We start from the raw sequence: 20903 nt of genomic DNA, 5'->3' as shown, positions 1-20903 counted from the left end.
TGGTAGGTTGATGTTATTTTGGACAAAGAAAGAACTCACCTGCCGACCACAGGACGCGACAGGCTGAGGCGCTCCAAGACGGGCAGGTAGAGGGCGTCGGCCATCTTCTCGCTGCGACACGCCTCCATGCTGAGATACTTGAAGATGTGCACTTTGCCCTTCAGACAGATCTGAGGAGAAGACTCCCATGAGGATGGAGACCACCAGGACTGAGACGGTAGGTCACCTGTGCCGGGGGGCTCTGCAGCGGGTTGTTCTCCAGCCGCAGGGCCTGAAGCTGCCTCATCTTCCTGTAGCACACTGGGATGGTGGACACCTTGTTGCACGAGAAGTCCAACTTGACCAGAGGAAGGTGGGCCAGGTCTGGATGGAGAGAACAGACTGTTAGCCAGGAAGTGTTGCATTACTTCTGGGAGCAACATCTCATTTGTTGATGTTCCATTGACTCCTGCAATGACCAAACATCTCCCTTGGTCTGCTGGTCCACCTGCCCGCCAGGACCCAAGTCTACATCAAACGCGCCCAGCCAAGTCCCACGGAAAGGCGGGGAGAAAAGTGAGAAAAAACCAGCAAAAGTCCCAAAAATTTAAAAAAATCACACCCAGGTTCGAGTCCCACGAGTCCCGCTGCCGGCCGCGCAAGTCCCGGGATGCCCAAAATGTCCAAAACGCGCACAGCCAAGTAGCACGAAAATGGGGGGATAAAAGTTGGAAAAGTGGGCAAAAGTCCCAAAAATGTTCAAAATACCTAACTAGGTTCAAGTCCCACAAGTACGGCTGCTGGCCACGCAAGTCCCGGGATACCCAAAATGTCCAAAACGCGGCCAGCCAAGTCGCATGGGTAGGGGGGGAGAAAAGTGAGAAAAGTCGGCAAAAGTCAGAAAAATTTTCAAAAGTTCGAGTCCCACAAGTCCCGCCGCCGGCCGCACAAGTCCCGGGATGCCCAAAACGTCCAAAACGCGCCCAGCCAAGTCCCACGGGAAGGCAGGGAGAAAAGTGAGAAAAGTCGGCAAAAGTCCCCAAAATTTTTAAAATACCTACCCGGGTTCGAGTCCCACAAGTCCCGCCACTGGCCGCGCAAGTCCCGGGATGCCCAAAATGTCTAAAACGTGCCCAGCCAAGTCACACGGGAAGGGGGGGAGAAGTCAGAAAAATGGTCAAAAATCGAAAAAAGTTCGAGTCCCACAAGTCCCACGGGAAGGCGGGGAGAAAAGTGAGAAAAGTCAACAAAAGTCCCAAAAATGTTCAAAAATCACACCCGGGTTTGAGTCCCACAAGTCCCGCCGCCGGCCGCGCAAGTCCCTTGATGCCCAAAATGTCTAAAACACGCCCAGCCAAGTCGCACGGGTAGGGGGGGAGAAAAGTGAGAAAAGTCGGCAAAAGTCCCAAAAATTGTCAAAAAACCTACCCGAGTTCGAGTCCCACAAGTTCAGCCGCCGGCCACGCAAGTCCCAGGATGCCCAAAATGTCCAAAACGCGCCCAGCAAGTCTCACGAAAAGGGGGCAATAAAAGTTGGAAAAGTCGGCAAAAGTCCTAAAAATTTTCAAAAATCACACCCAGGTTCGAGTCCCATGAGTCCCGCCGCACAAGTCCCTGGATGTCCAAAATGTCCAAAACGCACCAAGCAAAGTCCCACAGGAAGGTGGGGTTAAAAGTGAGAAAAGTCGGCAAAAGTCCTAAAAATTTTCAAAAATCACACCCAGGTTCGAGTCCCATGAGTCCCGCCGCACAAGTCCCTGGATGTCCAAAATGTCCAAAACGCACCAAGCAAAGTCCCACAGGAAGGCGGGGTTAAAAGTGAGAAAAGTCGGCAAAAGTCGGAAACATTTTCAAAAATCACACCCGGGTTCGAGTCCTACGAGTCCCACCGCCGGCCGCACAAGTCCCGGGATGCCCAAAATGTCCAAAACGTGCCCAGCCAAGTCCCATGGGAAGGCGGGGAGAAAAGTGAGAAAAAACAGCAAAAGTCCCAAAAATGTTCAAAAATCACACCCGGGTTCGAGTCCCACGAGTCCTGCCGCGCAGGTCCCGGGATGCCCAAAATGTCCAAAACGCGCCCGCCCAGCCAAGTAGCACGAAAACGGGGGGGATAAAAGTTGGAAAAGTCGGCAAAAGTCCCAAAAATGTTCAAAATACCTACCCAGGTTCTAGTCCCACAAGTACGGCCGCCAGCGGCGCAAGTCCCGGGATGCCCGAAATGTCTAAAACGCGCCCAGCCAAGCCAAGTCCCACGGGTAGGGGGGGGAGAAAAATGGGAAAAGTCGGCAAAAGTCCCAAAAATGTTAAAAAAAAAATTACACCCGGGTTGGAGTCCCACAAGTCCCACCGCCGGCCGCACAAGTCCCGGGATGCCCAAAATGTCCAAAACGCGCCCAGCCAAGTCCCACGGGAAGGCGGGGAGAAAAGTGAGAAAAAACAGCAAAAGTCCCAAAAATGTTCAAAAATCCCACCCGAGTTCGAGTCCCACGAGTCCCGCCGCGCAAGTCCCGGGATGCCCAAACTGTCCAAAACGCGCCCAGCCAAGTAGCACGAAAACGGGGGGGATAAAAGTTGGAAAAGTCGGCAAAAGTCCCAAAAATGTTCAAAATACCTAACCAGGTTCTAGTCCCACAAGTACGGCCGCCAGCGGCACAAGTCCCGGGATGCCCGAAATGTCTAAAACGCGCCCAGCCAAGCCAAGTCCCACGGGTAAGGGGGGGGAGAAAATTGGAAAAAGTCGGCAAAAGTCCCAAAAATGTTAAAAAAATCACACGTGGGTTGGAGTCCCACGGGAAGCCTTTTTTACACTTTGACACTGTCGTTCCACAGCCTTACGGTCATATCGCTTGGTATGTGAAACATGCTAACTGTTAGCATGTTTACGTTAGCATGCTATAACGTAAACATGCTATCTTTTTGAGCTAATTTGCAACCCTTTACCCTCGAGTCATATAACTTGGTGTGTGACACTACTTAGCTGTTAGTGTGCTAACGTTAGCATGCTAGCATACTAACACTAACATGCTAACTATTTAGCTAACGTTACGTTTTTTTCTCTAATTACACAGCCATACACCTTACAGTCATATAACTGATAGAATGCTAGCTGTTTTTGCACGTTATACTTTTTTTTCTAATTCCACAGCCACCTTATAGTCACATAACTTGCATATGTGAAACATGCTAACATTAGTGTACTAGCTTTTTGAGCTAATTTTGTAACCTTTTACCCTAGAGTCATATAACTTGGTATGCGACACTTGTTAACTGTTAGCATGCTAAAGATAGCATGCTAGCACGCTTGCATTAAAGTGCTAACTTTTTTTGCAAATGTTATGCTTATTACTCTAATTCTGCAGCCATACACCTTACAGTCATATAACTTGGTATGTGAAACATGTTACCTGTTAGCATGCTAACAGTAAAGTGCTAGCTTTTTAAACTAATTTTGTAACCGTTTACCCTAGAGTCATATAACTTGGTATGTGAAACATGTTACCTGTTAGCGTGCTAACAGTAAAGTGCTAGCTTTCTGAGCTAATTTTGCAACCCTTTAGTCTAGAGTCATATAACTTGGTATGTGACACTTCTTAACTGTTAGCGTGCTAGCATACTAACATGTTAACTTTTTAGATATTTTAAAAAAAAATTATCTAATTAGACAGTCGTATATCTTGGTACGCGACACTTGTTAACGTGTTAGCACGCTAACATTAAAGTGCTAACTTTTTTTACACAATTTACACTTTTTTCTCTAATTCCGCAGCCACACACCTTATAGTCACATAATTTAGTATGTGAAACATGCTAGCCGTTAGCATGTTTACGTTAGCATGCTAACATTAATGTGCTAGCTTTTTAAACTAATTTTGTAACCGTTTACACTAGAGTCATATAACTTGGTATGTGACACGGGTTAACTGTTAGCGTGCCAACATTAGCATGCTAGCATTAAAATGCTAACTTTTTTATTTTTATTTTTTTTTGTAAATTTTTACGATTTTTACTCTAATTCCGCAGCCATACACCTTACATTCATATTGGTATGTGTAACATGCTAACTTTATCAGCTAATTTCACACTTGTTTCTCTAATTTCACTGCCATACACCTTCCAGTCGCGTCGCACCAACCTTCTGGAAGGACGCAGAGGAGATTTCGCCGCACGTTGAGTTCGCGTAGTGCTCGCAGACGGCCGATGTGTCGAGGAAGAGCGGTGATCTCGTTACAGCTGATGTCCTGCGGGGGTGAAAATACCATCCAAACATCACAAAATGCCGCAAATGACCACATTATTAGGTCAGTCATGCTGGAAATAGGCAAACATTGTAAAGAGATGTGCTGTTTATCATTCACAATCCTCACGTAAGACAACAACACATATTTGTATGCATTGTAAATGGTGAATAAATATCTAACAACTGAGTCAACAGATGGAGGGTCCTCTCATTATACTCTCTAAAACATCCAGGAAGTACCAACAATGTACACGTCATGACCTGAACAGGAACCAAACATGAGTGATGTTGTTATTACAAGCACTGACGCAGACGGACTATTGGATAGCAGTGAGCTAATGCTAGCTTACGCTGCTATTGTTGACACATTGACTTCTGCTGTTTGTCATCAAGCCAAGCAGATGTGTGCACGTCTACGTATCTACTTGTTACAGATCTACTTGCTTCGTATGTACTTGTTACGTATCTACTTGTTATGTATCTACTTGTTATGTATCTACATGTTACGTATCTACATGTTATGCATCTACTTGTTATGTATCTACTTGTTATGTATCTACTTATGTATCTACATGTTATGTATCTACATGTTATGTATCTACTTGTTATGTATCTACTTGTTATGTATCTACATGTTATGTATCTACATGTTATCTACATGTTATGTATCTACATGTTATGTATCTACATGTTATGTATCTACATGTTATCTACATGTTATGTATCTACATGTTATGTATCTACTTGTTATGTATCTACTTGTTATGTATCTACATGTTATGTATCTACATGTTATGTATCTACATGTTACGTATCTACATGCTACGTATCTACATGCTACGTATCTACATGTTACGTATCTACATGTTACGTATCCACATGTTACGTATCCACATGTTACGTATCTACTTGTTACGTATCCACATGTTACGTATCTACATGTTACGTATTTACATGTTACGTATCTACATGTTACATACCTACATGTTACATACCTACATGTTACGTATCTACATGTTACGTATCTACATGTTACGTATCTACATGTTACGTATCTACATGTTACGTATCCACAAGTTACGTATCCACATGTTACGTATCTACATGTTACGTATCCACATGTTACGTATCCACATGTTACGTATCCACATGTTACGTATCCACATGTTACGTATCCACATGTTACGTATCCACATGTTACGTATCCACAAGTTACGTATCCACATGTTACGTACCTACATGTTACGTACCTACATGTTACGTACCTACATGTTACGTATCCACATGTTACGTATCTACATGTTACGTATCTAGATGTTACGTTTCCACATGTTACGTATCCACATGTTACGTACCCACATGTTACGTACCTACATGTTACGTATCTACATGTTACGTATCTACATGTTACGTATCTACATGTTACGTATCTACATGTTACGTATCCACATGTTACGTATCCACAAGTTACGTATCCACATGTTACGTATCCACATGTTACGTATCCACTTGTTACGTATCTACATGTTACGTATCTACATGTTATGTACCTACATGTTACGTATCTACATGTTACGTATCTACATGTTACGTATCCACATGTTACGTATCCACATGTTACGTATCCACATGTTACGTATCCACATGTTACGTATCCACATGTTACGTACCTACATGTTACGTACCTACATGTTACGTACCTACATGCTACGTATCTACATGTTTCGTATCTACATGTTACGTACCTACATGTTACGTACCTACATGTTACGTACCTACATGTTACGCATCTACATGTTACGCATCTACATGTTACGTATCTACATGTTACGTATCTACATGTTACATATCCACATGTTACGTATCCACATGTTACGTATCCACATGTTACGTATCTACATGTTACGTATCCACATGTTACGTATCCACATGTTACGTATCCACATGTTACGTATCCACATGTTACGTATCCACATGTTACGTATCCACATGTTACGTATCCACATGTTACGTATCCACATGTTTCGTATCCACATGTTACGTATGTACATGTTACGTATCTACATGTTACGTATCTACATGTTACGTACCTACATGTTACGTACCTACATGTTACGTACCTACTTGTTACGTATCTACATGTTACGTACCTACATGTTACGTACCTACATGTTACGTACCTACATGTTACGTATCTACATGTTACGAATCTACATGTTACGTATCTACATGTTACGTATCTACATGTTACGTATCCACATGTTACGTATCCACATGTTACGTACCTACATGTTACGTATCTACATGTTACGTATCTACATGTTACGTATCCACATGTTACGTATCCACTTGTTACGTATCTACATGTTACGTATCCACATGTTACGTATCCACATGTTACGTATCCACATGTTACGTATCTACATGTTACGTATCTACATGTTACGTATCTACATGTTACGTATTTACATGTTATGTACCTACATGTTACGTATCTACATGTTACGTATCTACATGTTACGTATCTACATGTTACGTATTTACATGTTATGTACCTACATGTTACGTATCTACATGTTACGTATCTACATGTTACGTATCTACATGTTACGTATTTACATGTTATGTACCTACATGTTACGTATCTACATGTTACGTATCTACATGTTACGTATCCACATGTTATGTACCTACATGTTTTGTACCTACATGTTACGTATCTACTTGTTACGTATCTACATGTTACGTATGTACATGTTACGTAGCTACATGTTACGTAGCTACATGTTACGTATCTACATGTTACGTATCTACATGTTTGGCGCACCAAATTATCGGCAGTGCACCTTATTATAATTTGGTGCGCCTGTGATGTGTTTTTTCATTGAACACAAATCATAATATGATCCCTTTAATGCGCCTTAGAGTCGGGTGCGCCTTTTGCGTAAAAATAGACCCGCAGTGCGCCTTATCATTTGGTGTGTCCTAACCTTGTGGTGTGTGTCTTCATAATCATGACATGACCCCTCTCACGCGCCTCATAGTCTGGTACTCACCAGCTCCATAAGGCGCTGCAGTTGTCCCACACTCTCAGGAAGGCTGACCAGCTTGTTGTTGCTGGCGTTGAGGACCCTCAGCGGCAGCGTGCACAGGCAGGCGGGCAGCGCGCCCAGCTGGTTGCGACTGAGGACACAAAAGGAGTGACCAGGTGCGTTGCGGGCGGCCGAGCCTGAGGCGTACCTGAGGTTTAGGGAGGTGAGCGACTGCAGGCTGATGATGCTGTCGGGGATGGTCCTGATGCAGTTGTGGTAAAGGTTCAGCGTCTCCAAGGCGACCAGGTTGCAGACCTCGGAGGGGACCTCGGCCAGGCGGTTCCTGGACAAGTCTGCGCACAAAGAGGAACCATTGAGGAGCCTTACTGAGTCCTCCAAGCCGTAAAACTAGGTAACGTCTTTTATTTGCACATCACTTCCTGTCCCCCCACATCACTTCCTGTTCCGCACATCACTTCCTGTACCATGCAGCCATGATTGTGGGCTGAGAGCAAGAGAGCAAGAGTTCATTTCCTCTGCAGGCTACAAAAACATCCCTTTCCTTTAGGGACAAAGCGACCCTTCAAAATAAAAGCTCTGTGCCGCCCACTCACTTGTGAATGATTTACAACGCCACATTGTTTCATTAGTATCAATACTTCAATACTTATACTGCATACTTTACTTATTGTGTTTATATATATATATATATATATATATATATATATATATATATATATATATATATATATATAAGGGTTTCACGCAGCGCTTTGTTGTTAAGGAGTCACCGCCTAAACGTAACATGTTGGAACGGTTTGAATCGGATGAAAAATTGTGGAACTTTGAAAAATGTCCCATTGATTTCAATTTCATGAAAATGTGGGAATTTTGGGAAAAGCGGGAATTTTTGGAAATGTTAAAAGACTTGAATGTTCTGAATGAGTTGAAATGGTTGGTGTTGGGATTTTTCAAATCAGTGGAGAAATGTTGAAGTAGAAACATTTTTAATTGAGAAATGGTATTAAGGAATTCCAGGAATTTCGGGAAAACCAGGAATTTTTCCAGTTCAAAAAACTACTTTTTTTTGTCCTAATTAAGAGGAATGTTTGGACGGTGGAACGCTTGAAGTGGGTTGAAAAATGTGGAAGGAGTAGTCGCCAGAAAAAAGGGTGGAAATAGAGCTTAGGAAAACCTGGAATTCTGGAAAATCCTGGAATTGTTTTGAACTTGGAAAAATGATAGTTTGAATGTCCAGGATGAGTGGAATGTGTTGAAGGTGGAATGGTTGGAATGGGTTGAAAAATGTGGAAATGGTGCAACTTGGGAAAATGTCCCATTTATTTTAAATGGGGAAAAATGTCCCTGAAAACTGGGAATTCTTGGAAATACGGGAATTTTTTTTAAATTGTTGAAGGAGAGCACACCATTTTGAACATGTTGAATATTTTGGAGCTGGAACTGTTTGAATGGGATGAAAAATTGTGTAACTTTGAAAAATGTCCCATTGATTTCAATGGGACATTTCATGAAAATTTGGGAATTTTGGAAAAAGCGGGAATTTTTTTTTGAAAATGTTAAAAGACTTGAATGTTCTGAATGAGTTGAAATGGTTGGTGTTGGGATTTTTTAAATCGGTGGAGAAATGTTGAAGTAGTAACATTTTTAATTGAGAAATTGTATTAAGGAATTCCAGGAATTTCGGGAAAACCGGGAATTTTTCCAGTTCAAAAGACAACTTTTTTTTTGTCCTAATTAAGAGGAATGTTTGGACGGTGGAACGCTTGAAGTGGGTTGAAAAATGTGGAAGGAGTAGTCGCCAGAAAAAAGGGTGGAAATAGGGCTTTGGAAAACCTGGAATTCTGGAAAATCCGGGAATTTTGTTGAACTTGGAAAAATGATAGTTTGAATGTCCAGGATGAGTGGAATGTGTTGAAGGTGGAATGGTTGGAATGGGTTGAAAAATGTGGAAATGGTGCAACTTGGGAAAATGTCCCATTCATTTTGAATGAGGAAAAATGTCCCTGAAAACTGGATATTCTTGGAAATCCGTGAATTTTTTAAAAATTGTTGAAGGAGAGCACACCATTTTGAAAATGTTGAATATTTTGGAGTTGGAACGGTTGAATGGGATGAAAAATTGTGGAACTTTGAAAAATGTCCCATTGATTTCAATTGGACATTTCATGAAAATGTGGGAATTTTGGAAAAAGCGGGAATTTTTTTTGGAAAATGTTAAAAGACTTGAATGTTCTGAATGAGTTGAAATGGTTGGTGTTGGGATTTTTCAAATCAGTGGAGAAATGTTGAAGTAGTAACATTTTTAATTGAGAAATGGTATTAAGGAATTCCAGGAATTTCGGGAAAACCAGGAATTTTTCCAGTTCAAAAAACTACTTTTTTTTGTCCTAATTAAGAGGAATGTTTGGACGGTGGAACGCTTGAAGTGGGTTGAAAAATGTGGAAGGAGTAGTCGCCAGAAAAAAGGGTGGAAATAGAGCTTAGGAAAACCTGGAATTCTGGAAAATCCTGGAATTGTTTTGAACTTGGAAAAATGATAGTTTGAATGTCCAGGATGAGTGGAATGTGTTGAAGGTGGAATGGTTGGAATGGGTTGAAAAATGTGGAAATGGTGCAACTTGGGAAAATGTCCCATTTATTTTAAATGGGGAAAAATGTCCCTGAAAACTGGGAATTCTTGGAAATACGGGAATTTTTTTTAAATTGTTGAAGGAGAGCACACCATTTTGAACATGTTGAATATTTTGGAGCTGGAACTGTTTGAATGGGATGAAAAATTGTGTAACTTTGAAAAATGTCCCATTGATTTCAATGGGACATTTCATGAAAATTTGGGAATTTTGGAAAAAGCGGGAATTTTTTTTTGAAAATGTTAAAAGACTTGAATGTTCTGAATGAGTTGAAATGGTTGGTGTTGGGATTTTTTAAATCGGTGGAGAAATGTTGAAGTAGTAACATTTTTAATTGAGAAATTGTATTAAGGAATTCCAGGAATTTCGGGAAAACCGGGAATTTTTCCAGTTCAAAAGACAACTTTTTTTTTGTCCTAATTAAGAGGAATGTTTGGACGGTGGAACGCTTGAAGTGGGTTGAAAAATGTGGAAGGAGTAGTCGCCAGAAAAAAGGGTGGAAATAGGGCTTTGGAAAACCTGGAATTCTGGAAAATCCGGGAATTTTGTTGAACTTGGAAAAATGATAGTTTGAATGTCCAGGATGAGTGGAATGTGTTGAAGGTGGAATGGTTGGAATGGGTTGAAAAATGTGGAAATGGTGCAACTTGGGAAAATGTCCCATTCATTTTGAATGAGGAAAAATGTCCCTGAAAACTGGATATTCTTGGAAATCCGTGAATTTTTTAAAAATTGTTGAAGGAGAGCACACCATTTTGAAAATGTTGAATATTTTGGAGTTGGAACGGTTGAATGGGATGAAAAATTGTGGAACTTTGAAAAATGTCCCATTGATTTCAATTGGACATTTCATGAAAATGTGGGAATTTTGGAAAAAGCGGGAATTTTTTTTGGAAAATGTTAAAAGACTTGAATGTTCTGAATGAGTTGAAATGGTTGGTGTTGGGATTTTTCAAATCAGTGGAGAAATGTTGAAGTAGTAACATTTTTAATTGAGAAATGGTATTAAGGAATTCCAGGAATTTCGGGAAAACCAGGAATTTTTCCAGTTCAAAAAACTACTTTTTTTTGTCCTAATTAAGAGGAATGTTTGGACGGTGGAACGCTTGAAGTGGGTTGAAAAATGTGGAAGGAGTAGTCGCCAGAAAAAAGGGTGGAAATAGAGCTTAGGAAAACCTGGAATTCTGGAAAATCCTGGAATTGTTTTGAACTTGGAAAAATGATAGTTTGAATGTCCAGGATGAGTGGAATGTGTTGAAGGTGGAATGGTTGGAATGGGTTGAAAAATGTGGAAATGGTGCAACTTGGGAAAATGTCCCATTTATTTTAAATGGGGAAAAATGTCCCTGAAAACTGGGAATTCTTGGAAATACGGGAATTTTTTTTAAATTGTTGAAGGAGAGCACACCATTTTGAACATGTTGAATATTTTGGAGCTGGAACTGTTTGAATGGGATGAAAAATTGTGTAACTTTGAAAAATGTCCCATTGATTTCAATGGGACATTTCATGAAAATTTGGGAATTTTGGAAAAAGCGGGAATTTTTTTTTGAAAATGTTAAAAGACTTGAATGTTCTGAATGAGTTGAAATGGTTGGTGTTGGGATTTTTTAAATCGGTGGAGAAATGTTGAAGTAGTAACATTTTTAATTGAGAAATTGTATTAAGGAATTCCAGGAATTTCGGGAAAACCGGGAATTTTTCCAGTTCAAAAGACAACTTTTTTTTTGTCCTAATTAAGAGGAATGTTTGGACGGTGGAACGCTTGAAGTGGGTTGAAAAATGTGGAAGGAGTAGTCGCCAGAAAAAAGGGTGGAAATAGGGCTTTGGAAAACCTGGAATTCTGGAAAATCCGGGAATTTTGTTGAACTTGGAAAAATGATAGTTTGAATGTCCAGGATGAGTGGAATGTGTTGAAGGTGGAATGGTTGGAATGGGTTGAAAAATGTGGAAATGGTGCAACTTGGGAAAATGTCCCATTCATTTTGAATGAGGAAAAATGTCCCTGAAAACTGGATATTCTTGGAAATCCGTGAATTTTTTAAAAATTGTTGAAGGAGAGCACACCATTTTGAAAATGTTGAATATTTTGGAGTTGGAACGGTTGAATGGGATGAAAAATTGTGGAACTTTGAAAAATGTCCCATTGATTTCAATTGGACATTTCATGAAAATGTGGGAATTTTGGAAAAAGCGGGAATTTTTTTTGGAAAATGTTAAAAGACTTGAATGTTCTGAATGAGTTGAAATGGTTGGTGTTGGGATTTTTCAAATCAGTGGAGAAATGTTGAAGTAGTAACATTTTTAATTGAGAAATGGTATTAAGGAATTCCAGGAATTTTGGGAAAACCAGGAATTTTTCCAGTTCAAAAAACTACTTTTTTTTGTCCTAATTAAGAGGAATGTTTGGACGGTGGAACGCTTGAAGTGGGTTGAAAAATGTGGAAGGAGTAGTCGCCAGAAAAAAGGGTGGAAATAGGGCTTTGGAAAACCCGGAATTCTGGAAAATCCTGGAATTGTTTTGAACTTTGAAAAATGATAGTTTTAATGTCCAGGATGAGTGGAATGTGTTGAAGGTGGAATGGTTGGAATGGGTTGAAAAATGTGGAAATGGTGCAACTTGGAAAAATGTCCTATTCATTTTGAATGGGGAAAAATGTCCCTGAAAACTGGGAATTCTTGGAAATCCAGGAATTTTTTTTTAATTGTGGGAATTTTGGAAAAAGCGGGATTTTTTTTTGGAAAATGTTAAAAGACTTGAATTTGGAGGTAATCCTCCTTTTTCATTGTCCCATTTAAAGCAGCAGTTCCATTGGCAGCAAAACAGGCCCAGAGCATAATACTACCACCACCATGCTTGACGGTAGGCATGGTGTTCCTGGGATTAAAGGCCTCACCTTTTCTCCTCCAAACATATTGCTGGGTATTGTGGCCAAACACCTCCATTTTTGTTTCATCTGACACCACATGGACAAAGATAAGACCTTCTGGAGGAAAGTTCTGTGGTCAGATGAAACAAAAATGGTAAAAAGTGGTAAAGGAATGGCTAAATCAGATGTGAATCATTGTTTGTGCACCCTAGTAACCACGGTAACAGCAACTGATAGCCAGGTCGGAACCTGAGGAGACGTTCTGGTGGTTTTGGGCCGGGCCTGCAACCAAAAAAGCCGTTTTTTTTTTCCCACAGAGCAAAAATGAGCGTGAAACCTCCCAAGTTGCCACACGGCCTGAGAAGCCATCAAGCAGCATTGCATCATGGGATCAGCAGCATTGCATCATGGGTCGCCAGGTCACAGGAAGTGCTATTTTAAACAGGGAGCGTAAGGAACAAAAGAGCCAGTCAGGCCTCGTTTTATCCAGCCAGTAAACAACTGTCTGTGTGTGTGTGTGTGTGTGTGTGTGTGTGTGTGTGTGTGTGTGTGTGTGTGTGTGTGTGTGTTCCACGCTGCTGAAAGAGAACAGAGAGATCCTTAAGCTAACATCCAAACCTAATATCATGTCTGAGTTATAAATAATCACTTGAAAAAATCCTAGTAGGACACATTAAGATTCATGACCTAGCTTTCACTTTCACTTTGTGCTGGTAGACTAGAAAACACGGTCATATATATATATATATATATATATATATATATATATATATATATATAAAAATATATATATATATATATATATATATATATATATATACCTGTATATACAATTAGCTATTAGCATGCCTTCTCCAGGCTTGCTTTCAGTGTGTATATATAGTGTGTATACCAGGGGTCACCAACCTTTTTGAAAGCAAGTGATTAATGCGAAGGGCTACCAGTTTGATACACACTTCAATAAATTGCCAGAAATAGCCAATTTGCTCAATTTACCTTTAACTCTATGTTATTATTAATAATTAATGATATTTACACTTAATTGAACGGTTTAAAAGAGGAGAAATCACAAAAAAATGACAATTACATTTTGAAACATTGTCTATCTTCAATTTCGACTCTTTAAAATTCAAAATTCAACCGAAAAAAAGAAGAGAAAAACTAGCTAATTTGAATCTTTTTGAAAAAAAATAAAAAAATAATTTCTGGAACATCATTAGTAATTTTTCCTGATTAAGATTAATTTTAGAATTTTGATGACATGTTTTAAATAGGTTAAAATACAATCTGCACTTTGTTAGAATATATAACAAATTGGACCAAGCTATATTTCTAACAAAGACAAATCATTATTTCTTCTAGATTTTCCAGAACAAAAATTTTAAAAGAAATTCAAAAGACTTTGAAATAAGATTTGATTCTACAGATTTTCTAGATTTGCCAGAATAATTTTTTTGAATTTTAATCATAATAAGTTTGAAGAAATATTTCACAAATATTCTTCGTCGAAAAAACAGAAGCTAAATTGAAGAATTAAATTAAAATGTATTTATTATTCTTTACAATAAAAAAAAAAAAATTACTTGAACATTGATTTAAATTGTCAGGAAAGAAGAGGAAGGAATTTAAAAGGTAAAAAGGTATATGTGTTTAAAAATCCTAAAATCATTTTTAAGGTTGTATTTTTTCTCTAAAATTGTCTTTCTGAAAGTTATAAGAAGCAAAGTAAAAAAATTAATGAATTTATTTAAACAAGTGAAGACCAAGTCTTTAAAATATTTTCTTGGATTTTCAAATTCTATTTGAGTTTTGTCTCTCTTAGAATTAAAAATGTCGAGCAAAGCGAGACCAGCTTGCTAGTAAATAAATACAATTTAAAAAATAGAGGCAGCTCACTGGTAAGTGCTGCTATTTGAGCTATTTTTAGAACAGGCCAGCGGGCTACTCATCTGGTCCTTACGGGCGACCTGGTGCCCGCGGGCACCACGTTGGTGACCCCTGGTGTATACTAATATCACCCCCGTGTGATATTAGTATAGATCAGGGGTCGGCAACCCAAAATGTTGAAAGAGCCATATTGGACCAAAAATACAAAAACAAATCTGTCTGGAGCCGTAATAAATTAAAAGCCATATTATTTTATTATATTATTCCCCCCCCCCCCCCCACCCCTGATTGTAAATAATGTAAATAATTCAATGTGATTATCTTGTGTGATGACTGTATTATGATGATAGTATATATCTGTATCATGAATCAATTTAAGTGGACCCCGACTTAAGCAAGTTGAAAAACTTATTCGGGTGTTACCATTTAGTGGTCAATTGTACGGAATATGTACTTCACTGTGCAACCTACTAATAAAAGTCTCAATCAATCAATCAAAAACATACAGATAGTGTGTCATGATATATAAATTGAATTAAGATGACTTAAAGGCCTACTGAAAGCCACTACTACCGACCACGCAGTCTGATAGTTTATATATCAATGATGAAATCTTAACATTATAACACATGCCAATACGGCCGGGTTAACTTATAAAGTGACATTTTAAATTTGCCGCTAAACTTCCGGTTCGAAACGCCTCTGAGGATGACGTATGCGCGTGACGTAGACCGGCGAACACGGGTATGCCTTCCACATTGAAGCCAATACGAAAAAGCTCTGTTTTCATTTCATAATTCCACAGTATTCTGGACATCTGTGTTCGTGAATCTGTTGCAATCATGTTCATTGCATTATGGAGAAAGAAGCTGAGCAAGCAAAGAAGAAAGTTGTCGGTGCGAAATGGACGTATTTTTCGAACGTAGTCAGCCACAACAGTACACAGCCGGCGCTTCTTTGTTTACATTCCCGAAAGATGCAGTCAAGATGGAAGAACTCGGATAACAGAGACTCTAACCAGGAGGACTTTTGATTTGGATACACAGACGCCTGTAGAGAACTGGGACAACACAGACTCTTACCAGGATTACTTTGATTTGGATGACAAAGACGCAGACGTGCTACTGTGAGTATGCAGCTTTGGCTTTTTTTTGCGTATGTACGTAACTTTTTTAAAATATATAAGCTTTATGAACCTTGGGTTAGGTGAACGGTCTTTTGGGCTGAGTGATTGTGTGTGTTGATCAGGTGTTTGAATTGTATTGGCGTGTTCTATGGAGCTAGGAGCTAGCAGAGGAGCTAGGAGCTAGCATAACAAACACGCAGGTGTTATTATGCAGGATTAATTTGTGGCATATTAAATATAAGCCTGGTTGTGTTGTGGCTAATAGAGTAAATATATGTCTTGTGTTTATTTACTGTTTTAGTCATTCCCAGCTGAATATCAGGTACCGTGAGTATGCAGCCTTGGCTGCTAAACATTCGATAACTTGACCGTATGTGCGCGTCACGTACGTAACTTTTTAAAAATATATAAGCTTTATGAACCTTGGGTTAGGTAAACGGTCTTTTGGGCTGAGTGATTGTGTGTGTTGATCAGGTGTTTGAATTGTATTGGCGTGTTCTATGGAGCTAGGAGCTAGCAGAGGAGCTAGGAGCTAGCGTAACAAACACGCAGGTGTTTTTATGCAGGATTAATTTGTGGCATATTAAATATAAGCCTGGTTGTGTTGTGGCTAATAGAGTATATATATGTCTTGTGTTTATTTACTGTTGTAGTCATTCCCAGCTGAATATCAGGTCACCCCCGGCTCTCACAGCATCTTCCCTATCTGAATAGCTTCAACTCCCCACTAGTCCTTCACTTGCACTTTACTCATCCACAAATCTTTCATCCTCGCTCAAATTAATGGGGAAATTGTCGCTTTCTCGGTCCGAATCTCTCTCACTTCATGCGGCCATCATTGTAAACAATAGGGAACTTTGCGTATATGTTCAACTGACTACGTCACGCTACTTCCGGTAGGGGCAAGCCTTTTTTTTTATCAGATACCAAAAGTTGCAATCTTTATCGTCGTTGTTCTATACTAAATCCTTTCAGCAAAAATATGGCAATATCGCGAAATGATCAAGTATGACACATAGAATAGATCTGCTATCCCCGTTTAAATAAAAAAAAATCATTTCAGTAGGCCTTTAAAGGAAACTAAATGAGCTCCAATATAGCTACAAATGAGGCATAATGATGCAATATGTACATATAGCTAGCCTTAATAGCATGTTAGCATCGATTAGCTTGCAGTCATGCAGTGACCAAATATGTCTGATTAGCACTTCACACAAGTCAATAACATCAACAAAACTCACCTTTGTGCACTCATGTACAACGTTAAAAGTGTGGTGGACAAAATGAGACAGAAAAAGAAGTGACATAAAACACGTCCTAGAAAGGCGGAGAAAGTTATACATGTAAACAAACTACGGTGAGTTCAAGGACCGCCAAAATTAGTAGGACAAAACGGCGCTCGCCAAATACTCGAATCAGTGAAGCATGTTTAATATAAACAGTGTGATTTATAAAAATTAGGGAGGTTTGTGTCATGTTTGTCCTCCTACAGAAACCATATTAAAACCAAAAATATATTTTGTTCCCCTCATCTTTTTCATACATTTTTGAAAAAGCTCCATAGAGCCACTAGGGCGGCGCTAAAGAGCCGCATGCGGCTCTAGAGCCGCGGGTTGCCGACCCCTGGTATAGATCGATCACTCTTTTCTAAGACGACACAGCTTGTGTGTTTAATGTGCACAGTTTAATATCTTGTGTTTGTATAAGTTTGGATTAGAATATGTTGTTTCTTAATGGGGGAAGAAGTTAATGTCTCTTGTTCTCATGCAAGCATTTAGTCTACCTGGCAAGCTAGCACTATCCGGTCCGTACGTTTATCCAAGTGTGGATATCAATTAGGGATGTCCGGTAATATCGGACTGCCGATATTATCAGCCGATAAATGCTTTAAAAATGTAACATCGAAAATTATCGGTATCCGTTTCACAAAGTAAAATGTATGACTTTTTAAAAGGCCGCTGTGTACACGGCCGTAGGGAGAAGTACAGAGCGCCAATAAACCTTAAAGGCACTGCCTTTATAATATCTACGGCTTTTCACACACACAAGTGAATGCAACGCATACTTGGTCAACAGCCATACAGGTCACACCGTATTTGGAACATGCAAGCATACAACATGATACATCACAATTTCCAGTTTCTCTTGCGCCACACTGTGAACCCACACCAAACAAGAACGACAAACACATTTCGGGAGAACATCCGCACCGTGACACAACATAAACACAACACAACAAATACCCAGAACCCCTTGCAGCACTAACTCTTCCGGGACGCTACAATATACACCCCCCCACCCCCCGCTACTTGCAAATCATTGCATTCTGTTTATATTTACATCTAACACAATTTCCCAACTCATATGGAAACAGGGTTTGTACAATGATTTGCAAATCCTTTTCAAGCCATATTCAGTTGAATATGCTACAAAGACAACATATTTCATGTTCAAACTGATTTTTTTCTGCAAATAATCATTAACTTTAGAATTTGACGGCAGCAACACGTGACAAAGAAGTTGGGAAAGGTGGCAATAAATACTGATAAAGTTGAAGAATGCTCATCAAACACTTATTTGGAACATCCCACAGGTGTGCAGGCTAATTGGGAACAGGTGGGTGCCATGATTGGGTATAAAAGTAGATTCCATGAAATGCTCAGTCATTCACAAACAAGGATGGGGCGAGGGTCACCACTTTGTCAACAAATGCCTGAGCAAATTGTTGAACAGTTTAAGAACAACCTTTCTCAACCAGCTATTGCAAGGAATTTAGGGATTTCACCATCTATGCTCCGTAATATCATCAAAGAGAATGTGGAGAAATCACTGCACGTAAGCAGCTAAGCCCGTGACCTTCCATCCCTCAGGCTGTACTGCATCAACAAGCCACATCAGTGTGTAAAGGATATCACCACATGGGCTCAGGAACACTTCAGAAACCCACTGTCAGTAACTACAGTTGGTCGCTACATCTGTAAGTGCAAGTTAAAACTCTCCTACGCAAGGCGAAAACCGTTTATCAACAACACCCAGAAACGCCGTCGGCTTGGCTGGGCCTGAGCTCATCTAAGATGGACTGATACAAAGTGGAAAAGTGTTCTGTGGTCTGACGAGTCCACATTTCAAATTACTTTTGGAAACTGTGGACGTCGTGTCCTCCGGACCAAAGAGGAAAAGAACCATCCGGATTGTTCTAGGGTGAAAGTGTACAAGGCACTTATTTGGGATCTGAAGTCCCGAAAATGTGCGCGTGTCCGCCATTGTAGTCAATAACTTCTTCTTTTTATTGATTCTTTTGTTGTGGGGCATTCATCCTCTGTTGTTGCCATGTCTAGTAGAAATGTAACATATAGTTCTGACTTATACCTGTCCAGTGTTTCCCATAAACTGCCAAGATACCTGTGGCGGTGGGGGCGTGGCTATGGGCGTGGTCACCATGACATCATCGAGTAATTTGCATAATTTACTACAATATGATTTTCTCTAAAAAGGCTCAAAAAATGTATATTTACTAATTAATAATAACAGTTTTGTTTTAAACGTCCATCCATCCATCCATTTCACAATATAATTACAACACTTGATGTACATATTTATATACAGATTTGAACAATAAGTTATTCACTGAAATATATTTATTAATTGTTATTATCTTATAAAATATAAAAGCTAAAATGTCTCTTAAAGCTCTGCCCCTTTAATTAGTGCATACTAAATCATTTAACTTTAGCCTACTACTACAACCATATTATTTACCAGCAACATAAAGTGAAACAGAGGCCGAGGTGTCCTGCCACAGTCAGTAACAAATAAACAGAAAACAGTAGTGGTCAAATACAAATAAGACAACAAGAGAAGTATCCTACACTTCTCTTTTGTAAAGTAAATGTGAACAGCCTATATGGGCATCTACATCAACTATATGATTTGCCTGAGAAGCTGGACAGGACAACAACAACAACAAAAAAAACAACAACAAAAAAATAAAAAAATAAAAATTATTTTTATTTTATTTGTGGCGGACGTAATTCTTTCGTGGCGGGCCGCCACAAATAAATGAATGTGTGGGAAACACTGGTGTCGGTACAAGGATGACGGGGAGAAGATGCCGTCAAAGTGGAGCCACAGAAGTACACAAGAGTAGGGATGATACTCGAAACCGGTTTTCTCGGTTGTTCGATAAGAAAAGAACCGAGTCCTCGGACTCGCATCCCTTTTTGAGAACCGGTACCCGTTATCGAGACCACTATAGTAAAGAAAAAGAGTTGGTTCTTTATTCGAATCCCTCGGAACGAATCCCGTCCCGGGACGGGACGTCACGTAGCTCAGTCATTAGGCGCAGATAGGGAAAGCAGGAAAAACAATGGACTGGAAAAAGCGCTCCAAGGTGTAATAAAGTTCAAAACAAAAGGTATAATCCAATGAATAACTTTACTGAGAGATTTGAGCAGGGTACAAACACATGACCAACACTTTTACCACCAAGCGGAAAAATAGCAACCAGGCTAGCACGTACCTCCTTTACGGCAGCTGTCGCAACTTAAAGCAAGCGCAGCACATAGTACACATATATGACATCTCCCTTTTTTAACTTTTGTTTTTCTTTCCTTGTAAACGTTACAAAATCACACTTATGTGTTGTCTGTCTAATTATAAATAATGCAGACGAGGCGTGTTGGCTGAGTTCTTGACGTTTACTTTCACAGCGTGCTCATTCTTAGCTGCCAGGTGACGACATGCAACAACACTTTTCGGGGCTACCGCGCATGCTCGTCACTCCCGTTGCATGCTGGGTAGTGTAGTTGTTATTTTCCCTAGCTCATAATATCACATCTTTTCCCCTATAAGGAAAGATTTTAACTCAACAAAGTGTATTTCTTTTTTTAGGTTTAACTTTTCATTTTTTTAGCATTGTAACCACATTTGCAAACAACTTTTCTCTTCATAGAATGTTCTTTTAATAAAGAAATAAAGTGCAAAAATGTAAGCATCATAACAAACAGTTATGTTCCAATAGCAGCAGAAGTGCACTTTTTGGAGAGCTGTATTATTTTCAGTTTTGTGCCCAAGGGACTGATTATATTTAACACTATATTATTATTTATACACATATAGTGA

At 39.6% G+C, this 20903-nt stretch overlaps 2 protein-coding genes across 5 annotated transcripts in view; both read right to left on the bottom strand.

Annotated features, from left to right (window-relative positions):
* Window positions 1–20903, bottom strand: part of lrch1 (leucine-rich repeats and calponin homology (CH) domain containing 1) — a 195004-nt gene that overhangs the window by 122632 nt on the left and 51469 nt on the right. For all 4 annotated transcript variants that reach the window (XM_062068759.1, XM_062068760.1, XM_062068757.1 and 1 more), the window contains exons 2-6: window positions 7457–7601; window positions 7273–7399; window positions 4112–4217; window positions 227–363; window positions 40–170 (exon numbers count right to left, since the gene is read on the bottom strand). In XM_062068759.1, coding sequence (XP_061924743.1) covers window positions 40–170; window positions 227–363; window positions 4112–4217; window positions 7273–7399; window positions 7457–7601 — 646 coding nt within the window. The remainder of the gene's footprint in view (window positions 1–39; window positions 171–226; window positions 364–4111; window positions 4218–7272; window positions 7400–7456; window positions 7602–20903) is intronic.
* LOC133664257 (uncharacterized) overlaps window positions 1–20903 on the bottom strand; it is a 265732-nt gene that overhangs the window by 229331 nt on the left and 15498 nt on the right. The gene's annotated exons all lie outside the window — the stretch shown is intronic.

The sequence above is a fragment of the Entelurus aequoreus genome, linkage group LG14, assembly GCF_033978785.1.
Source record: "Entelurus aequoreus isolate RoL-2023_Sb linkage group LG14, RoL_Eaeq_v1.1, whole genome shotgun sequence".
Lineage (NCBI taxonomy): Eukaryota > Metazoa > Chordata > Actinopteri > Syngnathiformes > Syngnathidae > Entelurus > Entelurus aequoreus.
Note: the sequence above shows the minus strand (reverse complement) of the source record. Positions and strands in the feature narration are given on the sequence as shown.